This window comes from Balaenoptera ricei, chromosome 15, assembly GCF_028023285.1.
Source record: "Balaenoptera ricei isolate mBalRic1 chromosome 15, mBalRic1.hap2, whole genome shotgun sequence".
Classification (NCBI taxonomy): domain Eukaryota; kingdom Metazoa; phylum Chordata; class Mammalia; order Artiodactyla; family Balaenopteridae; genus Balaenoptera; species Balaenoptera ricei.
This window is the reverse complement of record NC_082653.1, coordinates 58,783,273-58,800,666: the sequence shown is the minus strand read 5'-3', so window position 1 is coordinate 58,800,666 and position 17,394 is coordinate 58,783,273. Positions and strand designations below refer to the sequence as shown.

The 17,394-nt window shown below is 41.5% G+C and overlaps 1 protein-coding gene across 2 annotated transcripts in view; it reads left to right on the top strand.

Annotated features, from left to right (window-relative positions):
* GRIN2A (glutamate ionotropic receptor NMDA type subunit 2A) overlaps positions 1 to 17,394 on the top strand; it is a 365,808-nt gene that overhangs the window by 269,985 nt on the left and 78,429 nt on the right. For both annotated transcript variants that reach the window (XM_059896355.1, XM_059896356.1), the window contains exons 4-6: positions 10,104 to 10,309; positions 16,226 to 16,394; positions 16,508 to 16,661. In XM_059896355.1, the coding sequence (XP_059752338.1) occupies positions 10,104 to 10,309; positions 16,226 to 16,394; positions 16,508 to 16,661 (529 nt within the window). The remainder of the gene's footprint in view (positions 1 to 10,103; positions 10,310 to 16,225; positions 16,395 to 16,507; positions 16,662 to 17,394) is intronic.

Genomic DNA, 17,394 nt, shown 5'->3' with positions numbered 1-17,394 from the left:
ATGACTTGATAATCCCAACGAATGAAGGGCCCTCTCAGCTATCAGCCCAGCTCTGGAGGGCTCCTGACTACCTCCTAACTCTTACCAACTCTGCCAAGGGAGCAAAGAGCTGCTAAATATCCTTCCAGTAAATATTCAAGAAAGAGCTATTTACTCTGCCGGATTGCAAATGGTATTTCATTTATCTTACAAGTAGAAACTACACTGATCTTTGAAATTTACTCAGAAAAGTACATTAGAAGGTCAAAAGAAAAACCTTTTCCGTATTTCTAAATTGTCTTTGCAAAGGTGTTAAAAAAATAATCGTGGTTATCACTACTATTATAATAGAGGACTGTCCTTAGGTCAAGTTCTCGTCCAGTATTAGGTGCTTATCATCCCCCACTCCAGGTCCTGTGTTTGTCCCATTTTCCTTCACATCTCCTCCTGAAGTGTTTTTGCAGACCTATAGGCATCCTGGTTTTCTTCGCCAAGGCAACAGCCTTTTCAGGAGTTCAACTAAGTTTAAGTCCAAATTTTGATGATAACAGATGCAGCAATGTAAACAGAGTCACATCGTCTTGGCCGTCAGCATCTCAGGTACAACGTGTGACAGAGGCAAGATGGAATCCTCCCTTCTAAGGCCCCTTACGTAATGGATGGAGATTACCACAGAGGCGAAGAAAAAGTCTAATCAGCTGTTAGAGCCCTAAATTACATTCCTCTTGGTTGAAATCCCCAAATTACCTAATTGTCACGCAGTTCGCATTTGAGCGGCTGATTTTTTCCCTGATCTATTATTCTGATCGCCTTTTGGATGTCGATGTTAGCAACCTCAAGCCTGCAAGGGCTCACTGCAGCGCTGCTGTCAGAGACACGACCCAGGGTGGAATTCAAGGTCCTTAGAAGAATCAAGTCACAGGTACACTGAGGAAATAACTGGCAAACATGAAAGAAAACCACAAGATAGCCACGTCTGGCTGTTCTCTCCTCCTCCTCCTGTATTTCACAGGGAGAGAGCACTTGCCCCTCTCCAAAGGGGACAGGCCATGCATCTGGGGAGGCTGAGCTCAGGTATCCCAGCTCCTCGGGGCATCGCTACTCGCAGCGGGGTCTTTCCAGTTGATCCGTAGAATGTTCCCTCATTTCCCTTGTTTGCCTTGATATTTCCCAGAGCAAATCTGATGGCAACCTTGGGAATATCAAACAGTGGTGATGACCCCAGTCTCTCAAGTCAGATGGCCTGAGCTCAGCCTCCAGATGCTCTCTCTTGCTTTTTTGATCTTGAGCAAGTCACGTCAGCTCCCAGTTTCCCAGTCTATAAAATGAGGGTAACGATGACGTTTTCCTTACAGGGATGTGAGGGTAAAATGAGAACGTGCATGTTGGGGTGGTCACAGTGTCTCAAGACATGCCAGTTGTTATACTTATTCATTATTTAATAATTATTACAGCCCATTGGAGGGCTGACTGATACAGAAGTTACATACTGAAGGACTCCCAGGAGAGGGTTCAAAAATTAATTAGTAATTGTGAGAGGGCTCCTTTTTATTTTTTGCTGATTTTTCAAGTCTCTAATGTTAAATGATTCCAACATGGAGCCAAAGGAGAGAAAGAAAACGCTATTAACTGTTTAGCTAATGACCGGGACACATCACTTTTTAAGATCATGTAAATAATTAAAAATAAACCAAAGAAATAGAACTTCTCTCCATCCCCAGGGACCTGGGAACAGAGGAACTTTGTAGAACTGGAGATAATAAATGAACTTTTGAAGAAAATGGAGGCTCATTGTTCCAGAGACTTTCACTTTTAAATCTGAGCTTGAACGAGCATTGGGCTCTTCTCGTGTTGAATGAACCTCAAGAGGAGAATGGAAGCAATAGGCAGGTTGTTCGAGGAAATAACGGTGATCAAAACGCGTCTCCATGAATTACCAGATCAGTGCTGAGTCCTAAGACAGCCGATGCCGTTATCCATAAAGACATTAGATTATCCTGAGAGCAGTTATTATAGGAGGAAAAAAATCAACTGCTCCAATGTGAGCTGTATAACAATCAGGCAATTCTGAAATTTCAACTGAGAGGAATTTAATTAAGGCTCTAGTAGCTGATTCAGCTCATTTAGATCTGCTGGCAATTGCTACTGGTTACATAAGAAACTCAGGAAGAAAGATTCCCATCTTTTCCTTCTGCTGTGTTTAATCCTGCTGGTAGCCATACGTGTGACCCTTTAGGTGCTCCTCTTAGATCACCCAGAACAGAATGAGCTGGGATCCTGGTTAAAAAGTTAGGTTCCCAAGCCTCATCCCACATTTACTGATGCATACACTCCAGCGGTCTAGGAGTCTGCATTCATTCACTCATTCATTTATTTTAATTGAAGTATAGTTGATTTACAATATTGTGTTAGTTCCAGGTATATAGCAAAGTGATTCAGTTATTTATATATGTGTATTTTTAGATTCTTTTCCATTATAGGTTATTACAAAATATTGACCTATAGTTCCCTGTGCTGTACAGTAAATCACTGTTGTTTATCTATTTTATGTATAATGGTGTGTATCTGTTAATCCCATACTCCTAATTTATCCCTCCGCCCTCTTTCCCCTTGGAGTCTGCATTCTTAATCAACCCGCAAGGAGAGGTTCTTATTCCTGCTAAAGTCTCATACTCTCACTACCTTCAGTAACTGCATTTAAGACAGTGCATTCAAAGGAAGCAGGTGCTTTACTTTAACACCTGAAAAGCAATTCTTAGTTTCACTCTGCCAGTGGCCATCTGAGACCCCAAGGCACTGAAGACAAAGTAGGTTTGGTCCACACCTGCTTTTCAGCAGTTTTGTTGTAGAAGCTTGTTTGAATATACCATGCAGGGGAAATCTGGGGTGCAATGTGACATCTGGTTTCAGCAGACTCTAGCTGTCTTGAACGAACTTTAGATTAGGTCTTGATTCACAAAAAATCACTAGACTCAACTGCAAACTACTCCAGATAGAGCACATTTCAACTTAATATCAAGTCAGGGTTGTGTCTCAGACATCTTTGTAGTAGCTTCCAGGTCAATCAAATTCAGATCTACTTTTGGCTTCGAGCAGCAACCGAAGACACAAAATTACTCATGTGTAAACCTGCTATTAGCTCTGCATTTGCATGCAGAGGCATGGAAGTGATGCTAACCGGTGACGCTATTTATGCTAAATATGGACTTTAAGTCATTTTAAATTTCCTTCATGGACATTTATCTTATGTCCTTTAGAAGACTTTATATTTCAGGTGGAGAGAAATTGGCCTCCTGTTTGCTTTGTTTTTCTCCTGAAATTCATCTTCCTGAAGAGTTAATTACTAACATTTTCTCCAGCTTGGGAGTAAATCCCTGCTTATTATCTGGAGTGAGATGTTTTCCGGTGTTTTGCACATGTGAAGTGTTTGTTTTAAGACCTGTTTCCCCCTTGGTTATGAAATCACTCAGTGAGCTAACCAGGGCCAGCCAAGCTGGAGCACAGGCAGCGTGAACTCTGCTTTCACTGTCGGTTTTAATAAATTTCATCTCTGATTTTTAATTTTTCAATCCCTATTGTCTTGTCTCCAAGGAGAGAATCTGAGTAAACAGGCGACTCTCCTCTTTTAACTTTGAATTCTGAGTAAAAATTGATGCCGTGCTGCCATCTGAATCGAGTTCAGTTCAGCAAATATTTATTGAACTGGAATGTGGTGAACACTGTACTACAGCCGATGTGGGTCATGTTGTGTGAAAGGCTGGCCAGGCCAGAGATTCTATAATACAGGGCAAACTGAGCCCTTAATCCCCACCCCCGTACAGTTACACAGTCGGTCTCTAAGTTGTATTGATTCCACCACTTTGGGATCCTGTGAGTTCATGCCCCCTCCCCATGCGGCCCTATGCCAGACTCATCCAGATTAATGCAGCTGCCTCCTGACCCATCACTCTGCCTTCAGAATCTTTTAGGCACAAACCCTTTCTCTGCACTGCACTGGGAAGAAGTGTCCTAATACGTCAGACTGATTGTATCCCTCCTCTGATTAAAAATCTTCAATAATCCCCATCCCCATCCCTCTACACAAGTCCATTGCCCAACGAACAAAGATAGAACTCCGGAGCAAGCCACACACCAACTCTGCTGGTCAGTTCCTTTAGAAGCATCTTTGGTTTCCTTGCAGAGCAGGAAGCTCTCTGCTCCAGTAGTATCCTGTGCGCACCCCAGCATGGCAGTTACCGCATTTATTATCTCATGTTATCTCATGGCCAGTGTGCTTTAACTCCTCTTCTCTAACCAGACTGGAAAGTCTGAGCACTGGGACCAGCCTGCACTGTTCACAATTGTACCCCAGAGCCTCCTGCAGTGCCTGGCACAGTGTAAAGCCCTGGATGCATGTGTATTGAGCTCATGAATGAACAAGCGAGAGAATTCAAGGGAAAAAGAGAATGCTCAAAACCGCATTCCAGCTGGAGTATTAAGCTGCAGGGGAGAGACGGTATTTGAGCTGTGCCTGGAAAGAATGGGTAGGATTTCAGTCAGTGGAGATGAGAAGGAGAGGAATTTCACGTAGAAGTAGTGCAGGCAAAGGCGGGGAAATGGGTGTCATTCAGGGTGTGTGTGGTGAGAGTGAAAAGTGTATGCGTCATGGTGGCTTAGTATTGTGCGTGTGTGTAGAGGTGTGAGTGTAGGTGTGTGTTAGGCATGTGTGTATGTGTAGTTGTACGTGTGTGGAGGTGAGTGTATGTATGTGTGTATTGTGAATTCAGGTAGGTATGAGTGTAGCTGTGTGTTTATGTATAGATGTATAAATATATGATACATATATGTGTGCATGTGTACGGGTTTGAATCCACTTATATGTGGATTTTTTTCAGTAGTAAATACTGCAGTACTACATGATCCCCCGTGGGTTGAGTCTGCAGATATGGAGGAACCATGGTTATGGAGGACCAACTATATCTTATACACGAATTTTTGACTGCACGAAGGGTCAGTGCTCCTAAACCCCACGTTGCTCAAGGGTTAACTCTATACACATATGCATATACATATATACGTACACACATGTGTGAGTATGTGTAGGTGTAAGCGTATGTGTGTTTGAAGGTGTAGATGTATATGTTTTAGTGTGAGGGTGTGTATAGGGTGTACAAAAGAGAAATCAAAAAAGGGATAGAAAGAGAGAGAGGAGAGAGTGTTTTGAGGTTGATGGGACCTATACTGTAGGGTCCATTAATGTATGAGGAGTCTGATTGGTTCTGTGAGCAGTATGAGTCATGGAAGGATTTGAGTAGAGGTGGATCTATGATCTTGGTGTTTAGATATACGCTTTTAGGGAGTGGCTTGGGAGAGAACAGTTGTGAGGTGATTTTAACTGTCTTTTGTAAGCATTTCATGAATAGATCAAATACGATCAAGCACTCATACCTCTTTGAAAGGAGAGTCACAAGCATCTATTAACCTCGTTTCTTCCAGCCTCTTGCAGCCTCTGTGACATCGCTATGGATTTAACCAGACCTTAAGGGATGAATATTAACTTATGACAGTTTCTGGAGATGAAATTATCTTTGCTCTGAGAAAATATTGGCTGAACGTTTTGATAAGTAATCACTGCGCTGTCACAAAACACTTCCTAGGAGCTGAAGAGGAATTCGCTTTCTAAAAGCGCAGCATTTAAATTTTATTAATAAGAACAGATAAAAAAATCATTGCAAAGTTAATTTCCCCTTTCTACATTTCTTTTAACAAAATCACTTTTCTCCATTAGCGGTCAATTATTTTTCTTTGTTCTCAAAACTTCAGTTTATTTGCTGAAAACATTTAAAGGTTTATCACCAAAATTCAGTGTATTTTGAAGGTAAAGATTTTTTTTCTTCTCCCACACAGCCTAGTTGGGGGAATTTGGGACTGTTTTCAAGTCCAAAATTCATGATAGAGATAAAAATCATCTGCCCACACCTTGTTCTTGTGTATAGGGTGTTTATAAGAATTAAAATAGTGCTAAGAATAGTGCCTAATAATCTCTGGACCTAGAGATTATCGTACTAAATGAAGTCAAGTCAGACAGAGAAAGACAGATATAGGATGTCACTTATATGTGGAATCTAAAAAAAAAAGATACAAATGAACTTATTTACAAGACAGAAATAGACTCATAGACATAGAAAAGAAATTTATGGTTACCCAAAGGGAAAGAGAGGGAGGGATAAATTAGGAGTTTGGGATTAGCAGATACAAGCCACTGTCATCTAATGTTACATACTCTGCTAAGTGTGGTGTGTTCATTCATTCCATCAGTACCTATCCAGCTGTGCCAGGCCCTGAGTTAGAAGCTGTGGGCATAGAAACCAACTAATATACATATATATTAATATATATAATATAATATATATATATGTATATATATATATATATATATATATCCCTGCTAGGCTGAGGAATCACAATCTAATGAGTGAAACATATACACAAACACATAGGTTGTTGAGGTATAATATTGTTAAGCAAATGAAAATTAGGTATTTAAATCAAATCAAGGATTTGTGAATGAAATGTTATGATGTCTGAGATTTCCTTCAGTATAATATGGGAGGAGTGGTTGGGAGTATAAATGAAACAAGATTGGCCATGAGTTAGTCATTAATGAAGCTAGATAATGGGAAAATGGAGATACATTCTAGTATTTTACTTTTGTATGAGTTAACATTTTTCCATAATAAAAAAAGAAAAAAGAAGAATGGAGGGGGCAAGAAGCTTCCACTTTTGGGCAAGTTATATATGGACCCATGTTCATGATGATTTCTTCATTTCTTTTTCCATTCTGGATAACGGACTAGATTAACTCTTAACGGCAAATTTCAACTCCTTAACTGGACCTACAAGGCTTTGCATCCTCTGGCCCCTGCCAGCCTGCAGGGCTCTTCCTTCCTCTGTTCCCTCTATCCCCTCATCCACTCATCTTGGATTTCCAGTCTCAGCTTAAGTGCCACCTCTTGGGGAAGACTTCTGTGATTTCTTTCCCCCTTTTTCCAGTCTTAGACCCGCATTTTATTTCTTCCTCGCAGTTTGTATGATGTATATTTTTATGTAGTTATTTGACTCATGTTTGTCTTCCCAATTAGCATAAAAATTCCTTGCAAGTAAAAATTGTGCTGCTTGCACTACAGTACCCTTAGTGCCTAGCACAGTGCTTGGCACCTGGTAGCCACTCAGTAAATATTTATGGAGTAAACGAATCTCTATTAAGCCTGTCTACAGACTCCAGACTCAGTTATAGTGCTTTGTAAATAGGAACATAGGAGGGGAAAGTGAAGGATGTCTGTTTCTCCCCTATCTGGTATATAAAATCCTGGAGTTGAGATTTTTGGCATTTGGAACAGGAGCCTATCAGCCTCAGAGAAGGAGGTAAGAGCTCTCAGGATCTAGGGCAATGTTTACACAGAAGCTTCAGCTCCTAATCAAGTTTTCCCACCCACCACTTGCTTCCACCCTCCTTGGCTGACCCATGGGTGCTTACTTAGACGTGTTGGGAAGGGAGAGAGGAACTTAGAGGAGATTTAGGAAATTATTGCACTCTGGGAACTCATAAACCTTTGCAGCCTCTCTCTCCATGAGTCAGCCTTGGGCTGGAACCTTTGCCTGCCTCCCATGGTGTAGGGTATGTGACATGGTCAGTGACATCACCAAAGATTCTGCTGGCTAAACGGGCTTTGCCTCTATTTATGTTACCTTAGGACTTGAGGAGCTGTCTCCGCAAGGAAGAAAGGGTCTTGGAGCAATAACATGATTACTGCAGATCAATTAATAGAAACACTAGTGGGAAAGCACCTTTGGATTCACATAGTTCCATGGTATAGCTCTGGATCCACCACTTACTAGCTGTGCAAGTTTGGGCAGTTTACATAATCTCTCTGTTCTTCAGTTTGCTGAACTGTGATGCTGGAATAATAATCCTTACCACGTGGAATTTGTAAGATTAAACTAAGTGGTAATATTGGCACATTTCCTGACTACACAGACATGCTCAAAAGTGACATTGTTATAAGTATAGTATCAAATGCTGTGGTGGAGATGGGAGCAAAGTTCTCTATTACCAGGGAAGACAGGAATGCTTTTACAGATTAGGTGATATTTGAGCTATATCTTAAATGCTACCTACAATAATAAAATAATAGCAGCTGCCATGTATGTTACATGTTAAGTTCTGTGCTCAATGCTTCAAGGACATTTTTGGCTCATTCAAATCTCACTACAGTTCTGAAAGCATATCCTGTTGCAATCCACATTTTACAGATAGAGAAAGCAAAGCTCAGAGAAGTTAAGCAACTTTCCCAAGGCTGCTCAGCTAATGGGTGAAGCCAGGATTAGCACTTAGTTCTGTGTGACTCCAAAAGCCATTGTCGTCTTACCCACTGAACTGCCCAGGCTCTTTTGAAGGCTATGTTTGAGTTTTCTAAGGGAGATGAAAAAGAAAGAGATGGGTATAACATGTTCCAAAAGGAAGAGTTTGGATATCTCTTTATCTATTTGCATGTTTATTATTATTGGCTTGGTCTTTGTCCAGCAGCCGACTGATGGTTACAACAAGGCAGGAATCATTCTGTTTTATCCCTCATTGTTCCTGGGCTGGTGTCAGCACGCACATAGCTGGTGTTCAATAAATCTATGTTGAACGAATTAAGAATTTGATGGGCTCCACATTCTCTCCAGCCTGTGTTACATCACAGCATGAGGAGATGAACGTGTTTGCTTGACCAAATTACTCTACTGCCCTTCCTAACTTAAAAAGGAAGGTATCAGTGAAGCTGGACAGTTTTGTAATTGGCCACACGGCATGTTTCTCTACAAGCAGCAAACATTTTCCAGTCCGAATGATGATGTCATCTTCCAGAGCACTGATTGCCTTCTCTCCCGCCACCTATCACCTCTCCTGGTGTCCAGCGTGTCTGAATTCTCTTTAAGGGCCTGAGATTCATTTCTGGTGACACTTACATTACAGGAGGAGAGGTGAGTCGGTCACATCAACACAGACAAGGCTGGACTTGGCACTTAGGTCTTCAGACGAGGTATTTTCCTTGAGGTTTGTGTTACAAATAAAGCGCTGACCTGTGGTGTCGAGCAATCGCACGTGGGAGCAGGAGGAGGAAGCAGAAAGTGCAATGCTGGGGGCAGCTTTCTCCCCGTGTGTACGCGAAGAGTGCCAATAAGCTGTCAAATAAAATTAAGGTTCAAAACATACAGCCTTCAATTTGATTTCACTGAGATGCCGACAGCTGCTCAGAGGGAACACAATCGATTCTGTTTCGACAGGTCTTGATGTACAGTAAGCAGTAAAAGTCTCCACTCTGTGCTGAATTAATAAAAACTCACCTGAATTTCAACTTAAACAGAACCATGTCTGAGCTTGAAGGGAGCGTCTCGTCTGCTCGCCCGCTCTCCCCCCCGTGTTTGTCTCTCCCGCCAGCCCTCCCTCTTTTCTGCTCTTGTTCTTCATCTTCCTCTCCCCTTGCCTCTTTTTCTCTTTCTTAGCACTTTTTAAATCTCTCTCCCTCTCACTGACTCTCTTCTATACTTAAAAGGGAGAGTTTGGAGTCCTTACTACGTGCTGGGCACTGCCCTGTATGCTTTGCTCGAATTGCCTTCTTTAATTCCTACGACATCCTTATAAAGTAGGTGGAACTGTGTCTATTTACAGATGAGAAAACAGATGTTCATGGTGATTAAAAGCCTGCCTGGGGCTGTACAGCTAGTAAGTGGCAGATGTGGGGATTCAAGCCTAGACCTCTGATTCTAAAAGTCCTTGCTCTTTTCATGACATTAGTGGTCCTGAGCTCTGGCAGAACATCACACTCACTTGGGGATCTCCAACGGCATCAGTGCTTAGGCACCACCCCCATATTTATTAGTCTGGGGAGAGTCCAGGGCATGGGAGCTGCCCAGTATTCTGCTTTCCCTTTGTCCCCATCTTTCTTAGCATATAAACAGAAGTGTACACTGAGGTAGGTAGCAGAAAAGCCCTGAAGGTGATGGGGTTCCTCTCCCATACCTCTTACGGGGGAGGACTCACCTTTCTGGAAGCCAGTGGTGCAGGAAAGCACAGGTGTGTCTTTCTCTTTATACTGCAGGTGGGCAAGTGGGAGAACCAGACCCTGAGCCTGAGGCACGCCGTGTGGCCCAGGTACAAGTCCTTTTCGGACTGTGAGCCAGACGACAACCATCTGAGCATCGTCACACTGGAGGAGGCCCCCTTTGTCATCGTGGAAGACATAGACCCGCTGACTGAGACGTGTGTGAGGAACACTGTGCCGTGTCGGAAGTTCATCAAAATCAAGTGAGTCCAGGGATGCTGTCGGTTGAATGTGCCCAATCCTTTACAACAATAGCCTGTATCACTGATGACAGTGGTATCTCTACAATAATAATAGAATGTAGTATAAAATATACTCTATTATAATAGGTGCGTATAAAAATAGATTTTTTAAAAGACCTGGAACTACACCAGGTGGTTTGCATTCATTTGATTCCAACAACGGCAATACGAGGTGCATGGTTTTGCCCATTTTAAACATGATAAAAACTGAGTTATGAGAAGATTAAGAAGCACGTTCAAAGCCACTCAGCTAGTAGATGGAAGAGGCAGAACTCAAACACTTGTCCATCTGACTCTACCACCATATTCTTAACCAGTATGGTGAATCAACCCTCCCCTTCAGTCTTTCCTAGAATAATTATTTCTTTTGTATTTTTCTGGTTACTCCCTCCCCCAAACCATATCTACCACTTCCTTCCACCTCTTTTCTATTTCCAAGATCCAAACTTTTCAGAATTTTCAAAGCTTCTCTCCATTTCGGGGTCAGCATCCACCTTACAAGTGACTTTCTGATGTGCTTAAGGTGGAGCTGATCTCCTGGGGATCTCCTAGATCACCAGCAATAAACCAGCATTGCATCTAAGTCATTTCCTCTTTTATTACTATTGAAGAGGAACTGACATTTTTTATCAGATCCCCTGGTGAAGGGTTCTCCCTAATCTATAAACCCTTTGGAGAGACATAAAGCTTCATGGCCAAGTCCAAGGCCCTGAATTTTGTCTTTGTAATGCAAACATAAACACAAATACCACCCTTGTGGAGGATTCACAAAAGGAAAAAGCCTACCGTTGGATAGAAATCTTTTTTTTTTCCTGAGTATTTTCTGATTGCCTCCTTTCACCTGGACAATTCTTGCTTGCCCTTTAAGTCTTAAGCACTCCCTCCCCAAGCTAGGTTAGCTCTCCCTACTTCCACAGTACCCTGGCTGTGTCTCTATGTCTTAATCCGTTCAGGCTGCTATAACAAATTACCACGAGTGGGTGGCTTAAACAACAGACATTTATTCCTCACAGTTCTGGAGGCTGGGAAGTCCACGATCAAGGTGCTGGCAGATCTGGTGTCTGATGGAGACCCTCTGGTTTGCAGACGGCTGTCTTCTCCTCACCTGGTAGAGAGCAGAGGGAGAGGAAGCAAGCTGTCCTGCTTCTTCTTATAAGGGCACTACTTCCATTTAGGAGGGTTCCACCCTCATGACCTAATTACCTCTCCAAATACCATCACACTGGGGATTAGGGTTTCAACATATGAATTTGAGGGGAACATAAACATTCAGTCCATAGCACTTTCTAGCTATCTTTCTCACTTGTTTTTATGGCTTACAGTTTGTCTGTATTTCCCCCAGAGTATTATCTGCCTAAATATAGGGAACGTGGCTTATTAATCTTTGTGTCCTCAGGGACAAGCACAGAATATGACACCCCAATGTTGATGACACTTGAACGGAGGGTGAATGGATACTTTTCCTCCCACGTTCCAAATTCCAACCTAAGTTCTTATTATACAAGATGCAAATCCCCATGGCTCAGTGCTTTGGATAAAGATAATTTTTTAAGAATATGATTGCTAAATGTATTATGAAGGTGCATTTTGGTTTGGAGAAATTTTTGTATCAATAAGCAGCATTTTTGGAGTTGAAATTCTGATGGATTATTCAGTAAATAATCATCAGCTTTTTTGGAGTCATCAGCCTCTTTGGGGTTGAAATTCTGAATAGATTAGTCAATAAATAAATACACATGAAGCATAGTTTCTGTGTTAGTCACAGTGCTGGGCATGGGGGGGTGCATCAATGAACCGGGAAGGATCTTGCAGTCAAGGGGTGCACACGGTTAAAAAACTACTCAACCAATAAGGGAACAGGGCAGCTCCACATTAGGATAAACCCTGTGAAGGATCTGAATAAGATGGTGTGATAAGGGAGTCACTTGAGGTATGTGGGGCTCCTGCAGCTCACACAGGTAAGATTTAAGGTGACATGTAAAAGAGGAAAAGGAGCCAAACATGTGAAGAACTGGGGAAGAGCCACCCAGCTAGAGGAGCAGGTGCAAAGGCCCTGAGGGAGGAAAGAGATTGGCGAGTTTGGGAAACAGAAGGAAACCTAGTGCAGTACTTGGAAGTGATGAGCTGGGGGAATGACAGAAGGGGTAATGTGGGAAAGTTGTCAAAGGAGGTTTTGACTTGGGTGGGTGTTCTTTGAGCAGAACTTGGTCAGATGAAGAAAGCAGAGTGGCTGGCACAAAGCAAAGAGTACAACCCCACTGGGGCACCTCCTTTATGATATCTTCTCTGATTCAATAGGGCCAATCAAGTAGGGCATCTTATGCTTCACACTCAGTCATTGGAGATTAAAGTCTTTAAAATCCGAAGACTTGGAGCTGAAAACAATAGATCACCAAGTCCTGAGTCACAATGGTCTGGAGGAAATGAACCTCCAAATAAATTACTGTCTTTAAAAGAATTGACTTTTCAACTGAAGAATAGAAACAGATTAACAAGTTCAAATTCACGATTTGGGTTCCTGTGGGAGGGGGTGGCTTGCAATTTTCCTTTTCCCACTTGGTGACATGAGAATCGTACTGTGCTTCTAGGTGAAATTAAAGTCTTTGATTTACCTGAAAGCAATAGAAAATTACTAGGATCCAGTAATCCCAACATTAACACAGATTAGATCAACTGCATTTCCTAAAGGTAACATCTTTGAGGCAGGCTGATTGGTTCCAAAAAGGATTCCTGTTGGACAACATGATTGTGTTTGTTTTCTTGGTGATATTCTTTCAGGGAAAACCCTTTGTCTCTCACTTCTGGTAAATGGTGGGGTCTTGAGGCCACACATCAGTCTTCTAAAAAATCAGGTAGTAGGAAATGAGCTGAGAAATCAGACTTTTCTTCTAACCTGTTAGTTGAGTGTTAAGACGTGAAGAGAAAATTGAGGAAAAATTACCTGTTTTGATATGTAGGGATAAATGGCTATACTGCCAGTTGATCCCCTAAACTGTCAAATCGTTGGTGAAAAGAGAGGAAATATATTTTTAAGCACCTATGTGAGAGGTGCTTTAGATACCTTATTTAATATTTCCAACTATCCTGCAAGGTAAGTATCAGCCTTCTCAATGCACGAATAAGTAAACTAAGGTCTGTGAATGAAGAGACCCATCCGAGTTTCCATGCTTGTCAAGGGCAGTCCCAGGATTTGAAAGCAGCTCTGTCTGACTCGCAAGGCACATCCACTGGCCACACTGGGAAATTATAGAGCCAGAGAATTGATGATTTATTGGATCCCTTTCCCCATATTTGTTTTTATGAGTCTCCCTTTCTTTTGGGTGATGGTGGAGAGCAGAGAGATTACATGGGCACCATTTCTCAGATGCCTGGGTAGTTGTCATACCCCCTCCTCCACACACACACGCACACACACACGCACACACACACACACACACACACAAGGTTTGTGATAACAACCAACAGAAGTTCCCAGTATGGTCTGTGTTTCCATAATGCCCATGATAAATTCAACTAGTTCACTTTCTTCTTGTCTTTTTCATCCTGTGTCCCCAGCGTCTAAATCCATGTCTTACACAGAGTAGCTGCTCAGTGGGTGCTTGTTGGGTGAAAATGCATCAATGACAACTGGTTAACTAGAATACACCTAGTATTAGGGGACATGGGGGGAATAATTAACTCATAAACTGGCTGAGGTTCCAGTGAGCACGTCAAAGAAGCAGATAGGTCACTATATGGCTATGACCCTGAATCTTAAACCTGGGGTATTTGTTAACTCCTTTCCACACTCTCCCAGGAATCTTGACCAGGTGAAGGAAGAGGCTGTAATAGAAGAAGGGAAGGAGCAGACAGTGAAATAGCTGCAAATGGAAAGAGGTGGTAAAGAGGCATCGATGCATGGCCTATGGTGGCCAAAAAGAAAAAGAGAGACTTTGATTTGGGCACATTTTTCAAAGAGCCACAGATACCAAGAAGAAAATCATATTTGGACATGCCATTAATTTAATGTACTTAGGACATATTTCTATCATGTTTATGGCAGTTGTAACTCCACCTTGACCCTTTCTGCTCTGGGAAACTGGTGGAGAGAGGGAAGGTCCCTACTTCCTGTTGTACTACAGAGTTAAGTCCACCAGTCATCATCTGTAAATGCATGCGGATGTGGCCTTCCACAGCCCCCTAGACTGAGGGCAGCAGAGTCTGAGCAGGTTGTCCAGCTGCCAGGCTGGAGAGTGAAGTCTCCGTCGTGGTCCTGGCTGGCAGATGCAGGTTGGTTGAGCAGAGCTCAGAGACAGGATAGGAGAGAGCAATGGTGAAGACAGTGATTCAGGATAGGTGATCTGTGGTCCTGAGATAAAGAAAGCATGAAAAAAGGTATCATTCTGCAACCTACTTCCATTACTCAAAGTTATATTGTCAAATCTATCCATATTCTTGGATATAGATATATATCAATGGTGCTTAATGTGTGTTTGTGTTTATCCAATTATATATGTAGTATATACTCACTGCAGATAATTTTGGGGGAAATAAACCTAAAAATATGAAAAAGATAAAAAACCATTTCTTACCATTCAAAAATAGCTATGCTTCATATTTCATTGTTTTTCCATCCAGATACTTCATAAGCTCATCTGTTTTTATATAGCTATGACTACTCTGTATGTATCACTATGTAACCTACTTTTATCATAAGATATGGAAATGTAAGTATTTTCCTATTATCCTGTTAGATTTCCATAAATATAATTTTAGTGCTTAGATAACAATTCAGTATGTAGATGTGTCAACAATGGAATATTGAGGCAGCACATGTCCTATGAAATACGTGACTCAGTATCTGAACATGGTACTAATGGATGCCCCAGGGCAAGGTGGAACCAAGTGCATTGCCCAGAGAGGTCTTGATCTTCCTGTAGCAGTTGTTTAAATAGTTTTTGTTATCACTTGGGAAGACCCCTGTTTCCTTCCCTTTAAAAAGAATTTCTGGTTTTTCTGAGTGTCCTTTGAGTATGACTTTGTCAAGTAAATAAAGCAAAGTGGCTGGCACAAAGCAACGAATGTAACCTTGGTAGATTATGATAGGTTTTAAGACAGCAATGCCCTCTGTATTTTAATAGGGGTTTTTCCTGATCAAGGACATTGCTATTTAATAGTGTCACCTTTTACACTTCCTCCATGTAGGTAGGGAGGGAAAATGTTATGAATGAGCCTTCATTTGCAAGATGACTCGATCAAGAGACATTAAGTCCACAGACTCAGGCACAGAGTAGACCCCAGGTCTCCTGATTTTTAGCTGATAATTCTTAGTTTTCCTCAGCAAGGAGAGTATCTTTCCTAAGTAAGTAAGGCATCCTTTCTTCTTCCCTTTGGTTGCCAACCTCTATTTTCAGTGAAAGGATAAAGCAAAACTCTCCTTGCTCTGAGAATTTCACATCTTCCTCTCCTCCATTTTCCAATAAGTTTTTATAATTCAGTTTAGATTAGATGACTAAACTCAGATCTAAAGAGGTTGTATGTGTTATAAGCTTTAAAAAAATAAGAGGTAGTAACTCTCATCTGCATAATGGGGATGTGAATACTACCTAATTTAGAAAAATGTTGTGAAGATTAATCCAACAATTAGTATAAAGCATTTATCACAGTGCATAGCAAATAGTAATTACTCAAGAAATGTTACCTGTTGTCATGATTACTGTCATAATTAAGAACACTTTCTACTTTTGCTGTCATAAACTCACTGAATGTCCTTGTAAAAGCCGCTTCCACATTTGGGGCCTCAGTTTCCCATGTGAAAAATAATAGAAGAGTGTAGATAATGACTATGAACACATTTTCCAGTACTAATACTCTACCATCTTGGGATTTTCTCTACAGCAATTCAACCAATGAGGGCATGAATGTTAAAAAATGCTGCAAGGGGTTCTGCATTGATATCCTAAAGAAGCTTTCGAGAACAGTGAAGTTTACCTATGACCTTTACCTGGTGACTAATGGGAAGCATGGCAAGAAAGTTAACAATGTGTGGAATGGAATGATTGGTGAGGTAAGTTATCTTTTCATCCCAGGGGCCCTCATTCAGACTTAGGGCCCAAGGTCCTCAGGGATGGTGGGAAGGATAAGTAAAGGGACGGTTCTTTTTTTTTGCCTTGTGTCCAGGTGGTGTATCAACGGGCAGTCATGGCAGTTGGCTCACTCACCATCAACGAGGAACGTTCTGAAGTGGTGGACTTCTCTGTGCCCTTTGTGGAGACGGGAATCAGTGTCATGGTTTCAAGAAGCAATGGCACTGTATCACCTTCTGCTTTTCTAGGTATGTGAACTTCGCAGTCACTACTGCTTTCCTACAAGGAATTATAGGTATTTTGTCTTGTTTGCTCGAAAGACAGGACCAGATAGGACCTAGTTCAGTTCCAGGTAACCACGTCAGCATATTGAAAGCATGTTGCATTTGAATTACCCCAATTTTCCCCCAGTTAACATCTTTCATTTATCTTTAACTTGGAAATAGCTGCTAAAAATACAATCACATATTCAGATACCGCCCTTGGTAGTGTAGAATATAGATTAGTAGATACATTGCTTAGAGCCTTGAAAGCATTTAAAAAATAAACCTGTCTGTCCACAGTTAATTTAAATCCGCTCATAAACTTTTATTTAGCAGCCGCGTACCCATCCTCCGTCCCTCACTAGAATGACAGTCATTTATTTACTGGATGTAAGAGTAAAAATAATGATGACTGTGCAGTGATTTATACCAGTACTCTGATAAACAAAACAGAAGCAGTCTGAAGAGGATACACTGTTTTAAAATTAATGGAATCATATTTTAAATGTGACTATCCTTTAAGCTGAATGGTTTATAAGAGAAGAAATTCTTCTTACTCTCCTTTTAACTGTTTCCTAGATTTATGTTTTTACACAAAAGGTTTTTATTTTTTAAAGCCAGGTAGTTCTGTTTTTTTCTATCATCTGGTTTTCTTGAGCACCTATGCATTAGGTAGCTTGGCTGGTGTAGCTGAAACTGCCTGGAACATAGCCAAGCA